This window comes from Pyrgilauda ruficollis, unplaced genomic scaffold (genome assembly GCF_017590135.1).
Source record: "Pyrgilauda ruficollis isolate IOZ18807 unplaced genomic scaffold, ASM1759013v1 scaffold9, whole genome shotgun sequence".
NCBI lineage: Eukaryota > Metazoa > Chordata > Aves > Passeriformes > Passeridae > Pyrgilauda > Pyrgilauda ruficollis.
Window position 1 is genome coordinate 2,383,663 of NW_024531043.1, and position 18,215 is coordinate 2,401,877.

General features: G+C 48.3%; 1 protein-coding gene across 1 annotated transcript; it reads left to right on the top strand.

Annotated features, from left to right (window-relative positions):
• The first annotated feature begins 688 nt into the window (after positions 1-688).
• GGT5 (gamma-glutamyltransferase 5) lies at positions 689-17,980 on the top strand. The gene is made up of 12 exons (XM_041489030.1): positions 689-999; positions 7,282-7,412; positions 8,950-9,039; positions 10,469-10,658; positions 10,957-11,114; positions 11,525-11,674; positions 12,077-12,210; positions 12,594-12,796; positions 13,215-13,306; positions 14,092-14,201; positions 14,540-14,647; positions 14,851-17,980. Exons 1-12 carry the CDS (start codon positions 839-841, stop codon positions 14,995-14,997), a joined length of 1,674 nt encoding a protein of 557 aa, XP_041344964.1. The 5' UTR covers positions 689-838; the 3' UTR covers positions 14,998-17,980.
• The last annotated feature ends 235 nt before the right edge of the window (positions 17,981-18,215 follow it).

The window sequence follows — 18,215 nt, forward strand, 5'->3', positions numbered from 1 at the left end:
GCCCTGTCTTTAACTTCTCGAGTGCAAGGAGAACTGTGTAGATAAGAGGCTGTTAAAGATCCAGCTGGGGTCAGCTGCACTGGGCAGCAATTCCTGCTGCTCATCACTGCTCTGTGAGGGATCAGGTCTGTCCCAGTGAGCAGCCATGCACAGGCTGGACCCCAGAGCTCTTGGTGCTCTGGGCACCAGTGTTTGCAAAGTGCTGCTTTACTCCAGTTGTTCTCTTGTGCTCATTTACAGAAGATGTATGCTGTGGACACTGGCAAGATGTACATATGAAAAAAGTAAATAAGATTATAATAAGCTATAACGTGAATAAAGAGTAAATATAAAGGTTCTAGCTTTGTATAGTATGTTCAGCTTTTACTTCTTTGAGTAGTTGTAGAGGAACAAAACACCCCAAGTTTACAGTGTAGGGCTGAGGTAATTTTCCCAGTGATTCACATAGGCCACCTTTGTTAGGTAATTTGTGTGTCAAGAATGGGAAGCCAGAGACGCTGTGAGAAGGAGGAGCAGTGTGGAGACTTCTCTTTGAAGTGCTCCAGGAGTGAATGTGTTAAATGTTTTCATCAGAGACACAGAAAAACGGCGGATTGTGGAACTGCAAGAAAAGTTTATTAAGAGTGAAAATCCCCTCACACCTAAGACAGTAGGAAAGACAGAGCACACTGTTCGCTTTTCAGCAGCTTTTAATGTAAAGGAATGTAATCGTTGGGGGCAGAGCCCACTGCAGCGGGACCTCCCTCACAGCTCGGGATATATCCTCTTCCCCCGAGCAAGGCAGGCAGCTCCTCGCAAGGACTGAGCCCTGCAGCTGCCGGGCGGCACAGGAACAGCCATGTCCACGGGGAAGATCTGCTGCCTGCTGCTGCTGACGCTGGGAGTGCTGGCAGTGGCCGTGACGCTTGTGGTCATCCTGACCCAGCCCAGGTGCGCTCCCCAGCAGTTCCTGCACGGGGCCGTGGCTGCCGACACCGAGAGCTGCTCCCTCATCGGCCGGTACGTGCTCGGAGCTCGGCTCCTCGGCGTGTCGTGGCTCGGGCTGGCGGACGGGACACGCACCAAGCACGGCCCGGAGCGGCTGCGGCCCCGGCCCCGCTCCGGGCTGCGCTGCGATGCCGCTCCCGGGATCGCTCCAGCCGGGAGAGCAGACGGAGCCGCTGCTCTCTGATGCTTGCTTTCATTGCAGCGTCCCAAAAGTTTGCAACTGTGCAAACCCTTGGCCTTTTGGAAGGGATAAATATTTGTAGTATACAAATATAATGCTGGTTTTAAGTGGGGAAGGAAGAAATTTACTTTTTATGGCGTGGTAGAGCTGTCGGATAAGGACTTAGAATAAATGAAGGAGTTAAATGAGCTTGGAGAGAGGTGCAGTCAGGCTTCAACAGAGACAAGGAAGGGAAGGCAGGGAAAGGGGGACTGGTATCCCTGCCTTTTGGGGGTCTGTTTCTGGACTGAAGCCTGCAGCAAGTGTGTCTGCTATGAAGAAAAAGGCAAAGAGCAGATTTAACTGAAATTCAGTCAAGACAGTAGAAGTATAGAAGACATATTTCCACCACTTGGAAAGAAAGATGTAGGTTAAAAAAATTCTCAAGATGTCCCGGTTGTACACCTTCAGTTTTTGTAAAACTTGTCTTTCAAACATTTTGACTCCCATGTTATTTTACTGTTCTTTCAATTATTAAATGCCTGTATCCATGGCAGCAGAAGGATGGATGGAGGTTTACATGTGATGCTGGATGCTCCAGTGATAGATGCTGGAGCTGTGTGCTCTGCCTCGTGGCTGGGGGAGTGAAATGAGACGTGGTGCCACAATACCACACTTTGCCATGTCTCACCTCTGGTTCTGGCACTGACGTGCTGGCACAGCATTTGTGAGGAGCTGGAGAAAATATACTGTGGCTGCACATATGTCAAACAGTGAGATGGGGGTTTTATGTGTTATTGTTTATGTTAGTTCTTCAGAAAGAAGTCTTTTTAAAATCACTATTAATGGAAAAAGAGGAAAAGACATAATTGGATTGTCCAAAGAATCTGCTGGGGAAAACCACTGCATTTGTTTTTGCAGCTATTGTAAACTTTAACTTGATGTGGTGTATAATCAGCTGGAAGACGTTGAAGTGAGAGCCACAGAAATCTGTGGCCAGTGAACAACTGAGCAGCTTTGTCTAGTTGGCTACTGCTGCTGGGCTCTCCCTTGTTTCCTTCCCTTCTCTCAGCAAGAAGCTCCACAGGTTTCCCCAGCCTCCACCACTGCTGCAGCTGCACCTCCAGCACACTTGCTAACAGGTCTGTGCTGTCCCCCCAGTCCAATGGACCAACTTAAATTTCCTACAGATAGTCTGCCAATGATCCCCACAAAATCCTGCTCTTGCTCCACCTTCCCATCTCATTTTTTTCCCCCTTTTGCCCATGCTGGGGCATCTGCACATCAGGTCCTGCTCTCTCCTCCAGCCCTGCCAAGCCTCTGGGATCTCTCCAGCCATGGCTATTCTCCTCCTTTGCCTGGACTCTACACTGCTCACCCTCTGCCTGGTGGTCAGCTCTACTCCCTGCTGCATGACTGCTGCTGCTTTTCCTCCTTTGCCTCCAGCCATCCTTGGAAATCTTTGTGCTCATTTCATGCTGTCCTTAGACTTGGAAAGAGACAAACTCTTGTGTTGTTCTCCCAGCTTCTTCTTCTGTGTATGTCCTTGTGAAAGATTATAATAGTAAAATTGTTTATAAAAATGTTCCTCTGCATGACAGCTTGGGACAAGAAGCTTTGTAATATATTTGCCCTTTTCCTTGTTGCTGTCATCATATTTCTTTCTCTGGCCCACAGTGGTAGCTTCATTTTTCCTCTAGGAAGCTTATTGCATGTTCTGTAGTGCATGTGATCCTGTTAATTTTCTCCCAGACATTTCTGTACTGTTATACCTCTATGTCACTTTCTAAGCTCTCAGCTCTTAGCACACGATGCTTTTTAGTGCTCTTAGCACTAAATTAGTTCTCAGAGCAAACTGCAGGGGAGAAAATGATGTTCTTTCACTGGTGAGGAAGTCTCACATGGCAGTGACACTGTGAGGATGCCACAGCAGAGGGGCTCTGGCAGGAGCTCATCCTTTCAGAGCCATCAGCTCTGCTCTGTGACCTGTGTGACTCTGGCTAACTCAGGGCCCCTGATGGGAGCACCATGAGATGATGAGCATACAACTGCTTCCTGCCTCATGTTTGCTGAATAATATTTTAGCATCCATAGGAATTTTGTCACAGAAATAGCAATAAAATCCAATTTCTGAGAGCAGTATTGGTCATTAGGTCCTGCTGTCCCCACCTCTGAACTGGCAGTTCATGTGACACTTCAGTTCAGCCATGAGGTGAGAGCAGGGCAAAGCCAAGCAGCCCTAGATGCCAGTCCCTGGACACACTACAGGGCTGGTTTGTCCCTGCTCCTCCTCACTGACCTTGCAGACCCTCTCTCCTGCTGTGACCCCACAGCCACCCCTTTCATAAATCCCCCTGCCCGCCCGAGCTCACAGGAATCCATGTGGGGGATGCTCAGAGAACTGGTCTGGTGCCTAAAGCCTTGGAATTTAAAAACAGCACCTAATCTCTGACTTACTTACAGATTTTATTCTTTTATTAAATAACCTTGTTTATTTTAAAGATAAACTCAAACAATATGCTCTGTGAGTTGTCAGGAATGGAATTTCTGGGCACTACATGATACTCTGTTGAATAAGATTCTTCCATTTTGGAGTGTTTGTGTGTTCCTAATAGAATTGTCAATTGAACTTATTGAGAATAACTGAACTAAACCTCTTGTTCGAGGAGGAATCTTGTATTTCAGTGAGTGGGATAGTGGTTTGGGGAAAACTCAGGGCCATGTGTTTTCCAGCTCTGGAGATTGTGTTAATGTACTCTGGATTTCTGAAATCTTTATGCAACTCTTTGGGTCCCTGCTGAACATGAGCAATCTCAGTGAGCCTTCAGCCTGTCACCATCCATGCTGGCAGGTCCTGAGCTAAACTTCCCCTTAGCCATCAGTGCCCAGCTCAACAAGGCTGGGTCTCTTGCTGTGTTTGTCTGCTGGAAATTGGGGGCTGAAAACAACCTTGTATAGCTGTCTGGTCCAGACTAAGACCCTGCTCTGGAAGAAAACTTGTCCCTGAATCAAGTGAAACACTTTGATGAAGAGAGATGGGAGCCTGAAAGGAGAATCAGAGCAGTTTTTACCCAAGGATGTGGATTTGGTACCACATTTCACCTCACTAATTTCTCCTCATGTCAAGAGCCCTGAGGAGACAGGAGATGATTGCCCTGTGACAGTAAGACCACCAAAACTGAACCACTTGTTCCCTCCTGGAAGAGGCTCTTTTCATCAACCATGCAAAAAAGCTCTATATTCCCTACCAGTGTGCTGTTTGAGCTCTGTCATCCACTGCCCTGCATTCCTTTGTTTCCCAAATGGCAGAAGCAAGAGCCAGCATAAGGTCAGGGACAGATTTAGGAAAAAATGTTAATTCCCAGTGGTGGTCTGAAAAATGCCAATCACTTGTTTTTTAAAATTTTAAAAGTTTAATATTCACTGCAGCAAGGCGAGCTGACCTGGCCTGGCCCAGCAGCCATCTCTGATCCCAGTTCTCCAGTGCAGCCTAGTATAAACTCTGGGAACCAGTCTTCTTTGAAATCATCACCCCCTGGGGGGACAGGGTTGTGGGGAGGGTGAGAATGGTGAGACTTTCACAGTCAGAAAAGGTCTACAGCCCTGGGAATCTCAGTTCTAAGCACAGAATCTGATGCAAAAATCCTTTTCAGTGATGGCCCAGCAGATTTCAGAAGTATGTTTACATCCCAAAGGATTTGGTTTCCCTTCTTGTACATTTTAAATTTGGTAACTGGCCCTTTTTTACAGAAGCAGTTGTTGCTTTTGCTCTTCATAAATCCTAAGGAGGCAGCTGCTGTGTAATGGGTGGTCTTCCAGTCCCCAGCCTTCTTTAGCAATAAAAAAAAAAAAAAAAAAAGGGTCAATACAATTTAATATGTTAGCACTTCCAATGTGTTTAAAGGGGCTCCAGGGCTCCCTCTAGCATAGGGCAAGCAGAGGTCTTAGTCTGCAGTCCAGCACAGCCCATCTTTGGCTGTGAACAAAGTGCCATCATTCACCCTTTCCAGGGAAGGTGAATCCCTGTTTGCCGCTGCTGGAACGGGACTTGGTTGTTAACACCCTCTTCTGCTCTTTATTATAAGGAAACTCCATTAATGACTAAACCCTAATGCTAAGTGGCAGGAAGGATATGGGACAAAACATTGTTATCAGATCTTGTCAGCTGCAGCACTGGTATCTCTAGGGAGACCTGGTAAGGTGCCACAATTTGATTAAGGATTTTGCATAATAACTAAGCTCATTGCAGCAGAGATCCATCTAAAGTGAGCCAAATAATGGGACATAAATCTAGATGCGGTTTTGCTGTATATAATGGCCCTAAATTCCCCAGGCATCACTCCCAGGGACAGGGCAGGTCTGTGACTGGAAATGAGTGAACCATGCACAGGGGGTCACATGTGTCACACCAAGAGCCAGCTCAGTGTATTTTCTGTAGAGTTTCATTCTCTGGAGAGGCTGGAGGGAAAGGAGTCAAGGCTGGAGGCCAATGTGAATGTGTTGTGAATTTGGGTGAGAATGGTGCTTTTCAGGCTTTGGGAAATGTGCCTGATGTTCCATGTTAAGGTCTTAATGCATTGCACTGAAATGTGCACTGTACCATCTCCAAGCTTCTTTTCAAAGCTGTTTTTCCCTGCCAGAACCATGCCTTTCCCTGCCACCGGGCTTTGTACATGTGTTGCCTCACAGCTCACACACACTCCAGGGGCTCTGGGGAGCACTGTCTTGAGTCAGTGTTGCAGTCCTTCTTCCCTCTTTTTCCAACTTTCTAACACGCTGTCTGGGTCTTCTGCAGAGGTGACCCAGTTTTTTAGGAAGCCCTCGTGTCCTTTCTGTGATCAGCAATTAACAGCTTCTGTTTCAGAAAAACACCTCCCAGGGACATTGGTGTGGTGAGTCCCTCCCCTGCTGCAAGGAGCTGGATGGATGAGCCTGAGCCTCAGCCTCCATGTTCAGAGCTACAGCCAGGGAACTCCCAGGAGACCAAAAGCCATGCAGATCCCAAACAGAAAGCCTGATGTTCCCTACTATTTCTTTTCTTCCCACTTGTCCACATGTGATTTCCTTGCAGGCAGTGGATCCAAGACACTTGGGGAAACAAAGGAAAGCCACATCAGCGTGCCTGCTGGCAGCATCCTGTTCCCGGACCCAGCAGGTCCCAGCCATAGTGGATGGAAAATAAACATCAGTCTGTGTGTGTGCTCTGTGTTCCCATGCAAACTCTGGGATTGGCTGCACTGCAATTACTGAACTACTCCAGTCTCCTCTCTGGCTTTGCCTTATCTGAGCAATAATCCAATGAAGCAGTTAGGAACCTTCCTAGCAAACACCAGTGCTGGCTGCTGGCAGGCTGTGCAGGAAATGCCACCCTATTTCCACTGCAAGGAGATTATGGTTTTCAGATGTTCTTGGGGGAAGCATTTGTTGAGACAGGTTTCTCTAACAGGACCTCGTTGCTCAGCAGCAAGAGGCTGCCTTAATGTCTGTGCCTTGGTAGAAGCAGTTGAGGGTTTTTTCCTGTTTGGTTTGTTTCTTTGTTGGTTTTGTCTTTGGGAATACAGGGAGCAGGCTGGGGCATTTTTGTGCTAACAGGCCCAGGAAGTCACATTGTAGGAACAATGAAGCTTATTGACACATTTTCTCAGGAGTTTGCTTCACATGGACCCAGTGTTCCCACTTCAGTGCTCCTGTCCAGTTGACCAGCATATGCCTTTATAAGGAATGGCATCTGGGAAGCTAGAGATCAGTTGTTTGATTCCTAGTGTGTGGAAAGCCCTCTTCTGTGCTCAGAGCATCCCTCTCCGTGTCTCAACTCCTTGATGTCCCTTTCAGTCCACATTCAGCATTTGTGAGCATCTGCAACTCTCTCTTTCCCATAACTCTTTGCCCAGAGGAAGTCCAGCCTCCCGCAGGTCTGGCCCTGGCTGCTCTTTCCTCCTGTGGACTCTCCTTTCTTTTCCTCTAATCGTTCCTTCTCACTCTAGCAGAGGAAGGTGCCCCTCACAGCCCACACTGCATTTCTCCAGCTGCTCTCCACAAGTTGCAGGGGTCCCAAGGAGACATTTTCATGTGATTTCTCTATTCTGCCATTCCTGGATTTTAACAGTGTCTTTTTTCTTCCCTTCCCACCACAGGAACATCCTGAAAAGTGGAGGCACAGCTGTGGATGCTGCCATTGCTGGCTTGATCTGCACTTCAGTGATGAACCCTCAGAGTTCGGGCCTGGGTGGTGGGGTCATATTTACCATCTATAATGCCAGCACAGGTAAGGCCTCTCCATGGTGCCTTGTCCCTGTGCAGATACACAATGCTGTGGACAAATCAGAATCCTGCCTGTTCTCTCAGAGCAATATTTTGAATATAAAAGCTACATCACAAACCACACTTGTGCTCTTAATCCAAAGCATCCACTACAGGGAGCTGTGATTGTCATTTCACAGCAAGAACATGTGTGTGGAGGAAAGAGCTTTGATTTAAAAAGAGCTGAGTTTGCCTCTCCTTCTCCCTCCAAAACAATCCCAAAGTACATTCCAAAGTCCCATAGCTGACTGCAGCCAGGTGTGAGTGGCTGAGTGAAGCAGGCAGGAGGGGTGTGCTGGCAGTGTTGGGCTGTCAGTGCCTCAGCTGAGCCCTCGGGATGGCACTTGAGGGGCTTGTGCTGCCCCAGCAGCTCTGGCCGTGCCTGCTGGCCCTGGGGCTGTCTCACACTGCTGTCACCAGTGCTGCTGTGACTCCCCAAAGCAGCGGTGAGACTTCCTGTCCCAGGAGATGCATTTCCACTTCAGAAATCTAAACCTAGCAATGTTCAGTGTCTGCTGGGGAGCCTTTCTGTGTTTGGCTTAAACTCTAGTGTTGTTTTCTTGCTTTTATGTCTTCAGTGTGGGAGTTTATGGTCTTGGCTTCCAAGAACCCCCAGAGATTATATATCTAATAGTAATATCAACAATGAACTCTGTAACAATATAATAGTTTTAAAATCCCTGCCAAGTAGTTTCACAGAGTCACAAATGTGGAACTGTTTGGGTGTATCTTATGCAAGAGCTTAATTTGGCAGAACACCTATATTTTTCTTCTTTTTTCCTTTTGGCAGAGCCATTTAATTTTGTTTCCTGACAACAATCCTCCTCTGCTACCTGAGTTATGCTGCTGCACAGAGCTGCCTGTGGCCATGCACAGCTCAGGCACTTGGTACACCAGGGAGCACTGTGGGCTCCTGCAGCACAGCTGGCTCTGTGGACTGTGGCAGGGACAGATAAATACAAGGCAGAGAAGGAGTAAAGTGATAGACTAGACCTGAAATACGAGTGTATGCAAGTGAGCGTTTGGGTTTGGGTTTGTCCTTTCAAGCTCCCTGATACATAGAGGGCTGCAAATCTGATGGACTTGCCTCATCATCATTTGTTAAATGGCCCTCCCATCAGCATGAGGCTCACATTATGCCTCTGACATGTCCTATCTGTAGAAGTGCAGGAACCTGCAGGTGTGAGGCAGCACGTCCCAGTTCATGTCCCAGCCCATGAACCCTGGGGAGAACCTTTGCTACCTGGAGATAAGCCCTGACCTTCTCTCTGTACTTTCAGTACCTTTGTGTAGGCACTGCTTGGTTTGCTCTAAATAAAAGGACAGGAGTCAAGGACAAGTTGTGCTGACACCTGACCCTGCAGGTGCACTTGGCACATCTGGCAAAAGGCTCCAGAGCAGCTCAGCTCTGGGCCAGCAGAACATGCGGTGCTACACTGACTGAAGTGTGATGTTCACCTGCTTCAGGAAGACAACATTATGCATTTCCCTCTTCTTTCTAGGAGCAGTTGAGGTGATCAACGCCCGCGAGACAGTCCCACGAGTGTTTCCTCACAACTTATTGTCTGGCTGTGGTGCTGGATTCCCCATTGGTAAGGACACAGCTGTGTGCCCTCCTGGTGTGCACAGAGCTCAGGGTGGGGAACTGAGCACCTCACTGACTTGGTCTGGAGTTCTATTTCGTTTAACACCCTCCACCTCGATTGTCTTTTGCAAAAGTAACTAAAAAGACTATGTCCATAACCATAAAAATTCCTGTTTGGTAATAACACTGGCAACCTGACCAGCGAGGCAATGGGGAGCCAGCATGAGGCGAAATCACAATGTAACTTCTCTCCATAGGAAGTCTGCAGTTCAAGACTGGATCTCCCAAAGCTCTCATTCCCCAGAAGTCCTTACAGAGAAAAATAACATCAGTAGCTTTCGGGAAACAAAAGGAATCAATCTCGTGTGCTTGCCATGTCCATAGATTGGGGAAGCACACTGGCACATTAGGAGTTGAACTGCTGGGCTCAGGCACTCTTGCTTTGCAGCACATCTTGGATCTTTCCACATTTCTTGCTGTGTTCATTCTCCTTCCCTAGAATGTTATCTTCTGGGGGTGTCCTAGATTCTGGAGATGTTCTTATCCTTGGAAGAGCCTGAAAAGGAATCAGGAGCAACTCTGGTTGGAAGGGACAGCTGGAGTTCTGCTCAAAGCAGGATGATGTCAAGTGTTGCTCAGGCTGCCCAGGTTCTTGTCCTGTCACATTTTTTAGTTTCTCCAGGGATGGAGGATTTCACTGCTTCCCTTGTTCCAGTGTCTGCCCAGGCCCCATGAGCGCCATCTCTCCAGTGTGTAGCTGCCACCTCCCTTGCTGCAGCACGTGCCTGTTCCCTGTTATGCTTTCAGCACACCTCAGGCCTGGCTCCAGCCTCTCTACACCCCTGCTGTTCAGTAACAGGGAAACACATGAGCAGGAAAACAAATAAACAAACCAAGCATGCTTTTAGAAGCCTTCATTGCCTCTACCTGTCACTGTCATATTTTCTGGAAAATCTCTTTGCCCAGGATTCTTCTCCTGGGAAGCTGAGGAGCCTCAGAGAAAAATGAAAACAATAATTATCTGATTTGCTTCTCCTGTGTTTTGCTGCTTTGGAATGTGGTCTGGACATTGTTTACCAACAGGTGCATGCTTGATTGGTTTCACATGAATTGTTTTAACTTAATGACCAATCATGGTCAGGCTGTGTTGGGACTCTGGAAGGAGTCACGAGTTTTCATTCTTCTTCTTGTTAAGCCTTCTGTCTGTATCCTTTCTCTATTCTTTAGTATAGTTTTAGTATAGTATAATATAATATAATATAATATAATATAATAGCCTTCTAAGAACATGGAGTCAGATTCTCAATTCCTCCTTTGTCCTGGGGTCCCCAAAAATACCACATCTACCAACTCAGACTTCGATTGGAGAGCTTTCAGAGAGGTGGAGCCCCCAAGCCAGTGAGGTACTGGTGTGACACTGCTGTTGTGCTCCTCAGGTCCCCACTGGATTGGCGTGCCTGGAGAGCTCCGTGGCTATGAGGAAGCCCATAAGCGCCACGGCCGCTTACCATGGAAAGCCCTGTTTGAACCAACCATCAAGCTTCTTTCAGAGCCACTGGTCATTTCTCCAGTTCTGGAAAAAATTCTCCATCACCCAGCCTTCTCTGTACCGGGGAAAAGCCTGTGGTAAGACCCTTGAATGACTGCAGTGTGAGGGCCACTGTTCCCTCGGCTTCAGACCCTTTCTCTGACATGCTGACGTGGAGCACAGGCTGCTGCTGTGGTTTGTGCTCGGGGAATACTTGCTGTGGAGTGGGACAGAAGCACAGAAGTGGGTTTTTAAAAGAGGCTGCAGTCTAGCCCTGCGTTGGAAAGTACACAGCATACATAATCCAGATCAGCTCTTGGTCAAAAAAGAGGTCATTGGCCCTGGGCAAGAGCAAGTTCATGTGCTGTGAAACTGAAGAATGTTCTTCTTTAACAGCCCACTGCTGTGTGACGGTCAAAGATTTCTGAAGCTTGGTGAGACCTTCCGGTGGCAAGCGCTGCAGCGAACGCTGCAAGCTGTAGCAGAACACGGAGCTGCAGCCTTTTATGAGGGAGAGATAGGAAGGGCCCTGCTGGAGGACACCACGAAGGCTGGTGAGTAACAGCTACAGGGAGTCCTCACACACAAGCCTTTCTCCCAGCCATCGGCTCACAGTGAGCCTGTACCAGGGGAAACACATGCCATTTGCTTGTCACTTGGGGTGGTACCTGACATGGGAAGCAGCCACCTTTCCCCAGTTCCTGTAACAGGCCCAGAAGCAGGGCTGAGACCATCCACTGCTCTGGCCTTTGCCCACTGTGCTCATGCACTCGCCCCTCTGCCTGCTTTGGGCTTTGTGGCGTCCTGGGGTTTGGCAGCACATGAGGATGTGTGAGGGCGGTGCTGTGCTGTGTAGAAGGAATTTGGGCTGTACAGGGATGGCTCTTCACAAGCTTTACCAAGACTCTGATGTAGGCAGGTCTAAGTTGCTGTGCTGATGGCAGCTCCTGGGTCTCTGTTGAAGGGTCCAGTCTCTCACTGGAGGACCTTCGGGCATACAAAGCAGAGGTGTCCTCAGCTCTGAACATCACCCTGAACAACACCACCAAAGTATTTGCTCCAGGACCACCCTTGGGAGGTGCAGTGCTCATGTTCATCCTCAAGGTATTGGAAGGTAAATTCCTAATGGAAAGGGGTCAGCAAGAGGTTTTCAGAGAGTTTTGCTCCAGAGTGATAAAATGCAATGGGCAGAAATGGAGTTTTTGAGCCAGAATGGGGCCCAAAGCAGTAGTGTGACCATGCTATGCAACAGGAGGAAGAACTGGTTCACTTGTACAGTGGGTCAGCATCACCACAGCTGCTGCAAAGGCCAAAGGATGCATGCCTTTCCCAGTGCTTCAAAAGAAATTGAAGTCACAGTGGAAATTAGTACTTGGTTTTTTCGGCATCCACATCCTGCTAAAACATAGGGGAAATCTGATAAGAACTGGGGTAGGAAGAGGAGATTTTTTTTTGCACTTCTTGAAAAAACATTGCCTTGGGCCTATTAACAAAATTATGTCATCCTGCTCCACAGAGTATAAATTCCACAAAGCATCACTGGCAACACCTGAGGAGAAGGTAAAGACCTATCACCACATTGCAGAGGCCCTGAAGTTTGGCAACATGCTAAGACCCCACATGAGTGACCCAGCCTTCTCTGAAGCTCAGGTGAGCTCCATGGTGTGTGGGTACAGTGCTACAGCACCGAACAATGATCTGACATGCTCCTTCTTTGCAGCCTGGAAGGAAAGAAAATACTTAGAGCTGCTACTGAAGACTGAGTTGGCCAACGCAGGGGCAGGATCAGCTGTTTACTCTGCAGCTTCAGCTGTAGGCTGGCACTCACTTGCCTGACAAAGGGCATGCACATGCTCCTGCCCATGCTGAGGTGCCTCAGTGCTGAGCTTGGTCCATTTTCTGGGATGAGAGTGGCCTGGGGTTGAATGCTGCCACTCCAGGGCCCCAGGCTCTGACTATTGGGGCTCAGTTCCTGAGCCCAAAGACAGGCCTGTGCTTTGGTGACCAGCTCAGTGTCCTTGCTGTGCTGGCAGGTGCCTGTGGGGACCCTGTTGTCTGAGCAGTTTGCTGAGTCTGCCAGGCAGAAGATAGATATTCGTGGTGACCACCCCCTGAGCCACTACAGCCTGCTGGAGTCCCTCTACCAGGAGAGCCACAGGAGCATGGGCACGAGCCACATCTCTGTGCTCGCTGCAGACGGCAGCGCCGTGTCGGCCACCAGCACCATCAACTACCCGTGAGTAGCCCGGGGCTTGGGGACAGTCACACAGGCCACGTGCCAGCTTCACAGGGGAGCTGTGAGGGCTGGCTACCAGCAAAGCAAAACCCCTGGGTTTCACTGGTTTAGGCAGCTTCTGAGCTGTGAGTGCCTTTTTCATGTGACAGCAAAGATCTGTGAGCATCAACTCCAAGAGCTGTCATAATTCAGGAGGATGCAAGAACTTGCTGAGGCTCTTGCTGAATTTCCGTGGCACCAGTAACAGGGAACTTATCTCTGTCACCAGCAGCAGCACAAATTCCTTTTGGACACCCTCACTGGGACACTTGCAGGCTGGGAGGAGACAGAAGTTACTTACAGGGTGCCATGTGCAGTAAATGTCATCCATAATAGGAGAACCCTGGGCACTAAAAGACTTCATCTTTCCTCCCTGCAGATTTGGCTCCTTTGTGTATTCTGACCAAACTGGGATCATTTTAAATAATGAACTTGCTGACTTCTGCATAGCAAACAGAAGCATTAAACCAGGTGAGCATCCTCATCCTCAGAATAAAGGACAGGGCCAGGGGCTGGATACACAGGCTCTGCACAAGTGGGCAGGGACAAACTGTAAACTTACAGACACTCTTTTCTTTCCTAGATCTGGATGAGAGCAAGTTTATTTCAGACTAAAAGAGGATAAAGCCCTGTAGTGTGTCTGTGTCTTCTCACATATCTCCCTGTATGGAAACACAGGAGTTCTGGTTTCTAACCAGAGAAATCAGAGGTTAAAAAAAAAACTGCTGAAGCTGATCACTGGCTGATGGGAAGGGGAGGGAAGAAGTCGAGAAACTACTGCTAAGACAAGCCTGCTGATATTTTAGGCTCATCTCTGATTCTGAGTATAGAGCTGCTACAGGCTTGCACCAAGCTCTGTGACAGAGCAGTGTTGGTGCAGACATGGCTCTGTGCCATAAGCTGTCCCTACTGCATCCTCCTCAGCCTGCTGGGAGAGGACACCAGTGCTGCTGTGGCAGGATTTCTGCTAAGGGTTCCTCATCTGGTTGAATGAGCTGCAACAAGTTCTGAATACTTGTAAGATGCCCTGTGCTGCCTCAAGAGAAGCTTGTTTAGCTTATGCCAGAAAGGTCCCAGTTTCCTGGGACATGGGCTTTCACTACAAGGAAAATTTTCTGGAAGTCTTGAGCATCTTGAGGAAGGAGCAGCAGCTTGTTTTTCTGTGGGGGACAAAAGAAAGGCAAGGTAGATGAACCTGTGTTCCTCCTACCCTGTTTAGAGCCACAGGGAAAGAATAATATCTGCTTCTGCTCTAGGAGAGAAGCCTCCCTCAGCAATGGTGCCTTCCATCCTCATCTCTAAGTCAGGAGACGTGCTGGTGATTGGAGGAGCTGGAGGGAGCTGGATTATCAGTGCTACCACCATGGTAAGTGAAACCCACGGCAAGTTGCCACTTTTTTCAGCCCTCTCAGATTTCTAGCCATGGTCAGTCCCTACTCACCTCTCCTTGGATCCTGACTCCCCGTGCTTTTGTTAATTTGCAATTTAGAAGTCACTAAAGGCTGAGACTGTAGGCCAGGGAAAGCATTCTGGGAAGTATTACATGCCCATCCTATTCTTTTACTTGCCCCAAGCATCTAGTATTGGTCACCATGAAAGCAGGACACCAGGCTGGTAGGACTGTGGGTCTGGCTCAGTGCAGCCTGGGTTGGAGAGCCCAGGTTTTATATCCAGTTGGGCAGTGTGGGATTTGTTTTATTGCAGGCGATTATAAACAAGCTGTGGTTTGGTTACGACTTGGAACACGCCATTTCAGCTCCTGTCATGCACACCCAGGGTGACAGTGTCCTATTTGAGGAGTCTTTCAGCAAGGTGAGTGGCCTTGGTGGGGAGCAGATTGCTTCTGTAACTCTCCTGGGTAATCTTTATTTTGCCTCTGGCTCACCTCCTTCTTGTTTAAAACCTCAATTCCTCAACCAGGCTCCACACACACATCGTACAGTTTCACACCTGGCAATGTTAAGATCTCAGGCCCCTGCCCCATTCACTCCATTTCCTCTTCTCTCCCCCCACAGGAGGTTAGGACTGGCCTACTGGGAAGAGGACATAAAGAGAAGAAAGATAAATTTGCAATGAATGTTGTACAGGGAATTTCCAAGGAAGGAAAATGCATTTCTGCTTACTCTGATAAAAGGAAGCTGGGGAAGTCGGCTGGATATTAGTGTGAAATGCCATCACGATCCACAAAGCCACAGGAGACTCAGAACATGCTTTGCTTGGATATGCCCATAATTTCCTGTTCCCATCAGGATGTCTCCTGGAGCATGGGCACAGCCTGTGATTACATCTAATTCCAGCAGACTGCAGGTCACCCTCAGGCAGTACAAGGAGAGGTCAGCCTACCTTGTTTAGAGCTACACCTTCCATTACTTATGTGATACACAGAGAACATATTTCTTGAGCACATCAGTTACTCAGAATGAGAGAATACAAAGTGTGAAAGGAAAATTGGTCCAAACCCGACTGAGAACACTGTGAAATGGCCCAGCTGCATCTTCCATTCCTGATGGAATCTCAGTTTCTTTCAGGCTGTTCCACAATAAGTTTATTGCTGGGGCTTAGCAATGTGAAATACATAACTATTTTAGCCATGAACAAGAAGCATCTGTACGGTCAGGATTTTAAAATCTGAAGCATTCAGGCTTAGAGCATGGATTTGGGAAGGGAAGAGATCAAAATTCCACACTCTCCCTCTGTTTTCCCATCCAAAGAAGCTCAGCTTTTCCCCAAAGTGGCAGATGAAATCACACCATGGCACAAGTGCTGCCCTGCCTGCTGCTCCCTGCCTCAGGGGAGCAAAGCTCACCCAACCACAAGCTCAGGGTAACTGCACCAACACTTCCTCCAGCCCTGCACACGGTGACTCTGAGAATAGCCTCCCATGGGGGCATGTGATTTCCCTGCTCCTGGGACGAACAGGCTTCAGCTGAACTCCCTGGAGGTGCCTCTCCCTGTGGTGAGATGGGTCCCAGTCTGTGCCAGTTCTCCCTCCTCAACACTGGTACATCAGTCTTTGGGAAGGCAGGTCAGGAAGGCAGTGGAAATGTTGCTTTTGGAAACTTTAGAACTTTCTTCAAATTGTGAAGTATACGTGATCAGGAGATGCCATTTGTAGCCCTGAGCTCAGCCTGGCCAGGCAACCACCAGGACTGCTGAGAAGTGATCAGGCATTAGCAGAGTTCTCCCATATCTTACATGCTCCAAATCCCTATTTACCACAGCCTGTTGTCCCTAGTGTTCCCTTCAAACCACACGGAGGGCATTGTAGGACTCTAAGAACTATCAGAGAAAGAGAAAACTTTTGGAGAAGAGACCTGAACGCAACAGGTCCTGGATTTTGCACTTGGATGCAAAAGGTCTTTTGCAGTTAATCCATAGCCTTGCCCTGCTCAAAATGACCAAGATAATCAAACATTTATGAAAATAAAACCTAAAACCCAGAAAACCCCCAAAGTTCTTCAAATATGCAGGGTCAAATTCCCAGAATCCTGCAAAATTCCATTTTCTGAAAGCTTCTGAGCCTGATTGCCCTATGGGCAAGTGCTGTGTGTGTGTCTGAAAGAGAAAGAAACCAGAGCCAGGCACTAGAAGAGCCCTCCCCCTCACACAGAGCCCATGGGACTCCTAGTTCTCCAACAAATAGAATCCCTCTGTAAATTGGGATAAATCATAACAAGCACACACTGTTAAAAACACAAATTAAAACAGGGCCAGCTAGATTTTACGCCAATGTTTTTACCCACAAAGCCTGTCCAATAAAGCCATCCATTTACTGAAATCTCAGCCTTCACTTGCATTTTAGTGGAAGCTGACCAGAGTCAGACATGTATTTTCCTTCAGAAGTTTTACCCCAAGGACTGCAGCACAGCCCCTGCTGGATCAGTGAATGATTGATGAGTTACCAGATCATAACCACAAGCACTCAATCACCCAGCTGGAAATCGCGTTACTCATGGATGCAGCCAGCTCCATGCACTGCCCTGCTCCCTCCTTGTCCAAATGGAATTCATCTTAAATCCTCCAATTCAGGAAGAACTGCTGGTTTCTCCATCAGAGCTGCTCACCCACACTGTGGAAGTGGCCTGGCACCCTGTGAGGTGGCATCACAGTGCTGCTGAATGGGAGAGGAAACAGCCCCAAAAGCTGTCAAAGGGCAGGTTTTATGTTCCCTTGGAAGGGGTTACATTGACTATGACCACCAAAGAAACCAAATCTACCTAATTTGCTGACATTTTCTGCCTTGATTCACTCCCCTGTCCCAGCCAGCAGTTCTGGGTGCATCGGTGGTGGTGTCAGGAATAGCAGCTGCCGGAGCTGTGCAGGGGAAGCACTGACAGGCGCCAGACTCCGTCTGCAGCTCCCGCCGCAGCACCAGACGCACAGCCCAGACCGGATGCTGCCTCTGGCAAGAACCGGGGTTATTTCCAGCTAACCCCACTGAGCCGAGAGTTTACAGGCAGCAACTGAGAGTGGCACTGGCTGGAGACAGGGAAAGCACTCCCAGCTTCCCTATTAGGACCACCTTCAGCAGTGCTCTGGGCCCTCTCCATCATGTTTCACTGCAGAAAACCCAAGTCACCAAGTAACCAAGTCTTCCATTACCTTTGCTTCTGACACACACCTTAGGGTGAAGCACCCTGCAGCACTCCAGCCTATCACCTTTCCAGTGCAGTAGTATCACAGCTACTTCCCACCACAAAGACATAGGAATATTATCTTTAGTCCAGTACTCACTTCAGTTTAACTGCTTTGCTATTAATTTTGCAAGTGAGCCAGTGAAGCAGGTTAAAAACCCATCACAGATTTAATTTGCAAGACAGAAGGGAATGGGAGTGCAGATCTCTCAGCGTGGCAGAGACTTCCAGTCCTGCAGTCCTTCCTAGCAGAATACCTGGTGAAGCTGAGATTGCACCTGCTTTGGCACCTCTGCTCTTGCCCTGCCACCTCCTCACTGCTGCTGAAATCTGCATGGGTCAAGAGCCTCTCAGTCTGGTCTCTCCATATTCCTGCTCCTCCCAAAAAGAGAGCATTATTTTTGTACTGAAATCAACATACACGGACTTTAAAAGCATCGTTGTACAGAAGCTGCTCTATTTTCTAATGAAGTCTTTAAGTTATACTTTTAATAAAGTGTTTTTAAACCTGTCTGGGATTTTCTCCTCTAAACCTGTTGCCTACCCCATCACACAAGCACAGAGGACTCCATGCAGGTGTTTCCAGCAGTAACAGTTGTTCATTCTGGAGCCTCACATGCTGCTGGAGAAGTTGAGGAACAGTGCAGCTCATGCCACTTGTCTCTCACTGCTGAGTTTTGTTCCCTTGCAGAGGCTGGATGGTTGCCAAAAGAAACTTGTGCTAATGTCAGCCTGAAAAATAGGGG

Coding starts and splice junctions, on each gene's coding strand:
- GGT5 (XM_041489030.1), top strand. CDS start 839: ATGTCCACGGGGAAGATCTGCTGCCTGCTGCTGCTGACGCTGGGAGTG. Junction 12,211..12,593: donor CAGCCTTCTCTGAAGCTCAG/GTGAGCTCCATG, acceptor CTGTGCTGGCAG/GTGCCTGTGGGGACCCTGTT. Junction 12,797..13,214: donor ACCAGCACCATCAACTACCC/GTGAGTAGCCCG, acceptor TCCTCCCTGCAG/ATTTGGCTCCTTTGTGTATT.